The sequence below is a fragment of the Alligator sinensis genome, unplaced genomic scaffold, assembly GCF_000455745.1.
Source record: "Alligator sinensis unplaced genomic scaffold, ASM45574v1 scaffold198_1, whole genome shotgun sequence".
Taxonomy (NCBI): Eukaryota; Metazoa; Chordata; order Crocodylia; family Alligatoridae; genus Alligator; species Alligator sinensis.
The window spans coordinates 1099657-1108968 of record NW_005841906.1 but is presented as its reverse complement, the minus strand read 5'-3'; the positions used below and the strand labels follow the sequence as shown (position 1 = coordinate 1108968).

Sequence of the window (9312 nt, the reverse complement as noted above, 5' to 3'; positions counted from 1 at the left end):
CCGCGGGGCAGGTGCGCGAGGCCTTCCTGAGCTTCTTCCAGGGGCGGCACCGGCACCGCCGCCTGCCCTCCGCCTCGGTGCGGCCCCGCGGGGACCCCGCGCTGCTGTTCGTCAACGCGGGCATGAACCAGGTGTGTGCGCATGCGTGTTTGTATGAGCACACGCGTCTGCATCCCTTCCAGGGATGGCTACCCGCGTGCATGCACATGCGTGTGTTTGTGCGCACCTCTGTGTGTGTGTGTGAGTGCCTGAATAGGAGTGCATATACACGTGCAAGTGTGTGTCCATGTGCATGTCTATGTGTGTGTACATATGTGTGTTCCCATGTGTGCCTGGATGGGAGTGCGTGTACACGTGCACGTGTGTGCAGCTGGTGTATCCTGTGCAGGGCCCGCCCTGGTGAGGCCAGCTGGAAGAGGCTTGTATCCCAGACCTGCACCCACCCTTCACTCACATTGTCAAGCAGGGCAGGGACTGGGCTGAGCCTGGGCGGTGCCTTTCCCATGCCCCAGCCAGGAGGCTACAGGTCTCGCTCCCCTCCACAGTCATAGGGAAGTAGGGCTGAAAGCGGACCCCAGAGGTTATCTAGTGCAACCCCCTGCCTGAGGTAGGATCATCCCTGTCCAAACCATCCTGTACAAATCATAATCTAGCCTCTGCATGAATCTACCATCAGCCCTGACACAACACAGACCTAGCATCCTAACCTGCCCCAGGTAAAGCAGGGGAATCACAGCAGCCAACATCCTGCTTCTATTAAATGTTGCCAGTATACATTCAAGAGATCCCGGATAGCTATACCCCCTGCTAGAGGAAGGCAAAACCCCCCACAGTCCATACTGGTCTGGTCACGGGGGTAAAAGCCCTTCCTGACCCCAGATATGATGATCGGTCTGACCCTGAGCAGAGGTTTAAAACCCTCTAGCCAGGAACCTCTGGATTTGGTCCCAGTGGGAGCATTGGCACACCCTGACCAAAATCTTCAGCCTTAGCTATAGCCAATACACAGTGCTTCTGGGAAGGCATAAAAGCACCCGTACACGTGTTATAGCAGAAAAGGGGAGGGAGGGGGCAACCAGCAAAGCACAGGAAATGCCCATAGTAGTTATGCCTGGATCACCCCCTAGCAGTGTCCAACCTCTTGAAAACCTTTAGTGATGGGGAGTCCGCAGCTTCCCTAGGGAGTCTGGTCCACTGTCTCACTAGTCTTGCAGTGAAGAAGTTTTTCTGAATGTCCAATCTCAACTCACTTTCCTGCAACTTGAAGCCATTGGTCCATGTCTTCTCTGCAGCAAGAGAAAACAGGTGCTTTCTCTCTTCTTCAAATATTTGGAGCAGTCCCCTGATGTGCTTCAACTGTGATAAAACAAAGCCAGTTACTGAACTGTCCCATCTGCCGATGTTGCAATTAGCCCTTAATTGCCCTAGGTGCCTTTCTCCTTGTTCAGAGTTGCCACAGCACAGTTGGAGTCCATTGTACCAGGCAGCGTCTGAAAATGGTTACACTTTTACATTGCTGTTCTAGTTCAAGCCCATCTTCCTGGGCACGGCAGATCCCCGGAGTGAGCTGGCCCAGTACCAGCGTGTGGTGAACAGCCAGAAGTGTGTGCGAGCTGGTGGGAAGCATAATGACCTGGAGGATGTGGGCAGAGACACTTACCATCACACCTTCTTTGAGATGTTGGGGAGCTGGTCTTTCGGGGATTACTTCAAGGTGAGATGCTAAAGCCAGAGGTAGGCAAAATATGGTTTGCGGGGCTGTATCTAGCTCACCAATTGACTCTGTCCAGTCTGTGGGTGGGTAGCAGCTCCAGCTCCGGCCTCTGGTGGCACCACATGTTGCTAGGTGGAAGCAACCCTGCCCACCAACCCACCTGGCTCTGCCTCACTGTCAGGCCCCGGCACCCCTGCTCAGGCTGGGCTGGCGGTGCCCTGCCTGCCTGCAACATGGAGCTGGTAGGAACCCCGTTGGGTGCCAGGACCGTGTGGCAAAGGTAACCCAGTGCCTCCTGGCTCTGTCCCCACCTCCTCCCTTGCCCCATGCAGCACTGCAAGCCAGCCCAGCCATCTGCCTCTTGGCTGCAGCCAGCACAGCTCCTTCCTGTCCACCCAAGTGAGGCTGCTCCCAGCATGCTGGGGCTGGGGCTCCTCCTGGGGGAAGGGGAACCACCAGGCTGTGGGGGTGCAGCCTGCATGGCTCTAGCAGGGAGTTGGGGTGGGTTGGAGGGGGCTGCTGGACTTCCCCAGGCTTGAGAAAGCCAGTGTGGATGGAAAGGAGTGAGGGGCAGGCAAGTGGGTTTGAGGCTCAAGTAGCTCCTAAAGGGTGTGCCAGTGTGCAGGCTGAGGCAGGAACTCCCTTGTGATTTGGGGGATGGCTGGGTGATGGCAGGGCTCTGGTGAGGGTGGGGGCATCCTCCCTTGGCCTAGTTTCCTGCTGGCTGGTTTTGGTTCCCTTGAGAGAGAGACTTTATTTTGAGCTATTACACAATCACATCTATGTACACTGCTAAAAAAACAAAAACAAATCAGGACAAAATTTATTCTTTGAAATAAAATTAAAATATTCCATAATGTTCGTTTTGGTTTTTTTAAAGCATGTGATTTGGGGGTTTTTCTATGGTTTGTTAAAATGATATCTTCACCATTAATTTTACATGTGTGGCTCTCAACAGCTCGCTAAAACTCACTAAGCAGCCCTCCAGCGAAAATAATTACCCACTCCTACACTAGAGCGTAAAATCCTCAGGGACAGGGGGTCTCTGCAAAGTGTCAGGTGCATCTTACGGCTCCAGAAACATAACTGTACCGGATACGGTCTCTTGGCTGCTTTGATGACTGCATGTTTCTCACAACACAGGTTACGTTCTTTGTTGTGAGCTACATGGCTAAAATGGGTGTCTAACCAGGGAACGTGCTGAGCGTATGCGGGTGCTCTAAAATGATAACACCTTCACCAGCTGCCAAACTGTGTGTGTGTTTATAAAAAGACTACTGACGTATTAAATATTCTGTTAACTCTTACGTAGAAAAGGGGAGCAGTTTGTGGGGAGTGGAGGGGGGAAGGATGGGTGTTGGGTTACACCAGATAGGAGGCATGGAGTGATCCTTGTATAGAAGTACAAGCAACGCTAGGAAAATTTGGTGAACCTGTGGCTTTAACAATGTATCTCCAATGGGAGCACTGGGTGGCATGCTATCTATACAGAGCTCTTTCCCGCTACTGTGCAGGGAGTTGGACTAGATGACGCTTGAGGTGTCTTCCGACTCTGTGGTCCTGTGACTTCCTGAAGGAAATAGTGACTGGCTTCAGGTGCCTGATGAACAGGTATCCACACTTCAGAAACCATCCTAGCAGCTGTCCCACTGTCCCCCTCCTTTGGTTGCTTGTTTTGCAGGCTGTGTGGGAGCAAATGAACCGTGTGGGGGAAGGTAGGTCTGTGCTGTACCTGTCCCCTGGGTAAGAAAAGGGTTCCAGCAGGGTAGGCACTCAGTTCAAAAAGGGAAAATGAAGGCTTGGACTGAGCTCTAGTGCCTCTAGTCAGTAAACTCCCCATTGAATAGGGAGTCACTCTCGCTGATTCTCCAATTGACTTAGTGGGTGTAGGCACTGCTAGGTCACATTTAGAAAGCTGATAGTTTTCCACAGATGTCTGAAGGCCTGTCTTGCTTGCATTGCTGCCTTCATGCTGTGTGATATGCTATCTTTCATAGATTTCATAAATGTTAGGGCTGGAAGGGACCTTGAAGATCATGAAGTCCAGCCCCCTGCCCCAGGGGCAGGAAGTCAGCTAGGGTCAAAGGATCCCAGCAAGATAAGCATCCAAACATTTCTTGAATGAGTCCAGAGTAGGTGCCTGCACCACTTCTGAAGGGAGTCTATTCCAGGCCTTGGGGGCTCGGACAGTAAAGAAATGTTTTCCTTATGTCCAGCCTAAAACAGTCATGGAGGAGTTTGACTGTGGTCCTTGTTTTTCCTTGGGGCGCTCTGGTGAACAGATGTTCTCCCAGATCCTGATGTATACCCCTTATACACTTATAAGCAGCCACCGGGTTCCCCCTGAGCCTGCGCTTCTCCAGGCTGAAGAGTCCAGTGGCTCTCAGCCTCTCTTCATAAGGCCTATTCTCTTGCCCTCTGATCATGTGCGTGGCTCTCCTCTGGACTCTCTCAAGCTTCTCCACATCCTTCTTGAATTGTGGAGCCCAGAATTGGATGCAGTACTCCAGCTGCGGCCTCACCAAGGCTGAGTACAGCGGGAAGATGACATCCTGAGATTTATTTGAGAAGCATCTATAGATGCAAGCCAGAGTTTTGTTTGCTTTACCAGCTGCGACATTGCATTGGTGGCTTACGTTCATCTTGTGGTCAGTCATGACCCCCAAGTCTCTTTCAGCCATGGTGCTAGCGAGCATAGCGCTGCCGAGCCTATAAGCGTGCTGCAGGGGTTTTTTTTCCCCGTGGTGAAGTACCTTGCATTTTTCGGTATTGAACGTCATCAGGTTTGTATCCGCCCACTTACTAAGCTTATCTAAGTCAGCCTGGATCACCAGCCTGTCCTCAGATGTGGACATTATGCCCCAAAGTTTAGTGTCATCAGTAAACTTGGCCAGTGTGCTTCTGACGCCAATATCCACATCATTGATAAAGATGTTAAAGAGAACCGGTCCAAGGACAGAGCCTTGGGGGATGCCACTGGTCACAGAGCACCATAATGATTTGCTACCATCAACTGCTACTTTCTGGGTCTGACCTCAGAGCCAATTTCCCAGCCATCGGACTGTGGTGTAGCCAAGGCCACAATTGGCCAATTTTTCCATGAGATCATGGGACACCAAATTGAACACTTTTTTAAAGTCCAGATATATGATGTCAATCTATTCTCTCTTGTCCAGGTGATATGTCACCTGGTCATAGAAGGAGATAAAATTGGTCAGGTAAGACCTACTCGCGACAGATCCCTGCTAGCTGTCCCTCAGGATGTTGCCTTCAGCCAGCTTATCAAGAAGGGTCTCTTAGATAATTTTCTCCAGAATCTTACCAGGGATTGAGGTCAAGCTGATTTGCCTGTAATTCCCGGGATCTGCTTTCCACCCTTTCTTGAAGATGGGTACCATGTTGGCCTTTTCCCAGTCTTCAGGTACTTCACCTGAGCGCCATGATTTTTTAATATTTTTGCCAGTGTTTGGGCTATAACACCAGCTAGCTCCTTGAGTACTCTAGGGTGTAATCTGTCAGGGCCAGCTGACTTGAAGGTGTCCAGCCTCTCAAGGTGATCCTTTACAAGGTCTAATGCTGGGTATAAATATGCCCTCCCGCTGGCCATCCCGCATCATGCTAGGCAGTCCCTTTGGGCGGATGAAAGACTGATGCAAAGTACCCATTAAGCAGGTTGGCTTTTTTCTGGGTGTCGGTTATCAGCTGTCTCAGCAGGGGTCCGGTGTTGCCCTTGCTTTTTTTCCAACTCCCTACATATCTGAAAAAGGACTTTTTATTATCCTTGATATGTGAAGCCAGATGAAATCCGGTTTCAGCCATCCCTGGAGGTACGGACCAGTGCTGAGTACTCCTCCTTGGTGGTGATTCCAGCCTTCCATCCTTTCTAAGTCTCTCTTTTTAGGTGTAGGAGGCCCTCAAGTTCCCTGTTAAGCCAAGGGGGTTTCTGTTCCCTTTTGCTATCTTTCCTCCAAGATGGGATGGACAACCCTTGTGCTGTCAGGATCACTCCCTTGAGGAGCAGCCACTCCTCATGGACTCCTCCTCCTGTCAAGTCGTGGTCCCTTAGGGCCTCGACAACGTGCCTCCTGAACTTGTCAAAGTCAGCTTTCCTGAAGTTAAGGACTTCAGCATTGCTGACTGACTTGTCAGCTTTGTGATGGATAGTGAAGGTGATCAGCTCGTGGTCATTATCACCCAGCTTTCCATTGATTCTTAGATCATTGACTAGGTCATCCCCTTTGGCCAGTACAAGGTCCAGTAACCCTTTACCGCTTGCCGGTCCATAGACTTCTTGAGTCAGGTAGAGCTCGTCCACGCATGTGAAGAAGCTTTGAGACCGATCGGATTTGGCCAAGTGCTCTTCCCATGGGGTGTCCAGGTAGTTAAAGTCTCCCATGACAACCATGCACTGAGAGCGTGCAGCCTCAGCTAGTTCCCTGGCGAATTCCTGGTCCTGCTCTTATTTCTGGTCAGGAGGTCTGTAGTAGACTCCTACCATGGTGTCCCCTGTGCTGCATTCCCCATGTATTTTAACGTGGAGGGACTCCAGTCATCCTCCCTGGGTGCCAGTGTCAATTTGCAGGGACATATAGCTATCCTTGACATAGAGAGGTACAACCCCACCCCTTTTATCTCCTGTACAGGATCTAGCCATCTATACCTGTGGCCCAGTCATAGGTGGAGTCCCACCAGGTCTCCGTTATCCCTATAAGATTGTAGTCTTTCTTGCTTAGCAGGAGGACCAGTTCCTCCTGTTTGTTCCCCAAGCTCCTGGCATGTAAGTGTCCCACTGGAAGCCCTAGGCTTCTTGGCACTCCCAGGCAGACACCGTTCCAGGGCTGGGGTAGGTATGGATTCTCTAGGTTATGAGAGAGAACAATTCCTAACCTGCTGGTTATGCAGTAGTTGCCTAGTGGGCTTGCATTGGCGGTTTTTCACCCATCCCCCAGCAGGCTTAGTTTAAAGCCCAGTCGAGCAGGACAGCCATTCTGGCTGAGAAGAGCCTCCTCCCCAATGGAGTGAGGTGGAGGCCGTCTCTCCCCAGCAGACCACTGCCTCTCTCACCAAAGAGCGTACTGTGGTCATGGAAGCCAAAGCCTTCACGATGACATCAGCGCCGCAGTCTTCGGTTGACTACCTTGATCCATCTCTCCCTCCTCAGCCTGTGACCCACAACTGGGAGGAGCGAGGAAAAGACCACTTGCGCCCCAGCCCCCTAACCCCGCTCTCAGAGTCCTGTAGTCTCTCATGACCCGGCTGGGATTGCTCCGAGCTGTGTCATTCATGCCCACATGGATAAGGAGCATAGGGTAGTGGTCGGAAGGCTGGATAATCTTTGACAAAGGCATACAATAAGTGTGACAGTTTCTGCAGCATATCATTTCTTTTTCCTCTATACTAGAGGTGGGCAATTATTTAGGGCAGAGGGCCGCTTACCAAGTTTAGGCAAGTTATTGAGGGCTGCATGGGTAGCCCCGACCCTGGTTACCATCTTGTGATTGGAAGTCCCGCCCCCCAACCCTTGACCTTTGCCACCAGACATACTCCTATCAGCAAGGAGTTTTGCCATCTCAGAACCAGAAAAATACCAAAAAACAGAATACCATATTCTAAAAATCGAACATCTACAACATTCATTAATTTGATCTAAAAAAAAACATTGTCCTGATTTACATGTGTTTGTGTAGTGTACATAGAGGAGATTGCACAATAGCTTAAAATGAAGTCTTACTCTTGTATATTGGGGAGGGGGCATGGAGGGGTGGCTATAGGTTTGTGAAGGAGGGGCTGTTGGTGTGTGGATATGTGGGGTGTGGGTGGGTATGGGGGCCTGTGTGTATGGCAGTGCAAGGGGGGGGGCATGGGTATGGTGGGGTGTGCATGTGGGACTTACCCTATGAACACACACCCTCCCTCCCTCACTGTGCGCGCACACACACACTCTGTCTATCCCTCCCTTATTGCACATGCATAGTTTCTCCCTCTCTCCCTCATTGCACATGCATGCGCGCGCGCACACACATACACACACTCTCTCTCTCTCTCTCCCTTTCCCTCCCTCATTGCTCTCTCTGTCTGTCTCTCCCCGTCCCTCATTGCAGGAACACGTGTGAACACATACACGTACGTACACACCCCTACCCCGTCCCACTTCCACTGGCACAGGCCCAATGCTCCTGCAGTCCAGTGATGAAGCTGGGGTCCACATGGTGCTGAAGCAGCCAGCAGCATGCAGGGAAGCAGTGAAAGCTGTGGCAGACAGAGGCTTCCTGTTAGGGGTGGGAGGAGGTTGGGGGTGGGACGGCTGGCCTTGCTACTGTGTCCTGCTGGCTCCCCCTCGGTCCTACTGCCCTTGTCTCCTGTCATCTTTAACAGGCAGCCAGGAGCAGATAAATACCAATTTTCTAAATTTTAGGGGGCCCACGGGCCGGATAGAATGGTCTGCTGGGCTGAATTTTGCCTGCCCCTGCTCTCTTCCTTATTTTCACATTACTCACTCCTCTGTGCTCCCAAATAGCTATGCTTCCCATTGTTTCCTTACCTTGTTCAGGAGGAGGCTTGCAGCATGGCCTGGGAACTTTTGACAAAGATCTATGCGATCCCTAAGGACCGTCTCTATGTCACCTATTTTGGAGGGGACTCCTCACTGGGACTGAGTGCCGATGAGGAGAGCAGAGACATTTGGCTGAGCCTGGGGTAAGCATGGCTTGGGACTTCACTCTTGCTGATATGATGCAAATGTGCAGGTAAAAACACTGTCATTGTTTTCACTTTCTTTTATGTACTTGGTTGCCACTTTGCTTAGATTGTCATGAATTCCACAAATGGCCCTACAGCCTAGCAGCATCTCATCTCTGGGTTGCTCTGAGTTAGTGTGAAAGCTGAAAGTTTCCTGGCCTAGGTGAAATGAGGCTGGCATTCTCAGTCCTGGTTTCAGGGGAGATGATCATACAATGCTCTTATCTCAGACAAGGGTATTTTATTTTCTGTCTGCTAAGAGGCTCAGGACTGAGCAGATGGAGTGCTGTGTCTAGTTTTGGACCCTGTACTATAGAAAGGATGTGGACCATTTGGAGAGAGTCCAGCAGAGGGCAACAAAAATGGTTAGGGGCTAGGGCACATGATTTACGAGGAGAGGCTGAGGGAGCTGGGCTTATTTAATCTGGAAGAAAGAAGATGGAAAAAGTTTTTTAATAGCAACCTTCCACTGCCTGAATGGTGGTTCCAAAGAGGATGGAGCTAAACTGTTCTCAGTGATGACAGATAACAGAACAAGGAGCAATGGTCTCAAGTTGCAGCAAGGGAGTTGAGGTTAAATATTAGGAAAATCTTTCTCAATAGGAGGGTAGTAAAGCACTGGAACAGATTACTCAGAGAGGTTGTAGAATCTTCATCCTCAGAGGTTTTTAAGACCTGGCTAGACAAAATCATGGATGGAATAATGTATTTGGGGGGTAGTCCTGCTTTGAGCAGGAGTTTGGACTAGATGGCCTCCTGAGGTCCCTTCCGATACTAATTTTCTATGATTCTGTGACTGAGTTATTATCTCAAACCTACTGGTGGTCTCTCCAGGACAGGGATGAAACATGTCAGCAGGA

At 50.7% G+C, this 9312-nt stretch overlaps 1 protein-coding gene across 1 annotated transcript in view; it reads left to right on the top strand.

Annotated features, from left to right (window-relative positions):
• The first annotated feature begins 6 nt into the window (after nucleotides 1-6).
• AARS2 (alanyl-tRNA synthetase 2, mitochondrial) overlaps nucleotides 7-9312 on the top strand; it is a 36350-nt gene continuing 27044 nt past the window's right edge. Inside the window, 3 exon segments of the mRNA XM_014517389.2 lie at nucleotides 7-131; nucleotides 1526-1714; nucleotides 8265-8410. Of these exon segments, the coding sequence (XP_014372875.2) occupies nucleotides 123-131; nucleotides 1526-1714; nucleotides 8265-8410 (344 nt within the window). The 5' untranslated portion in view covers nucleotides 7-122.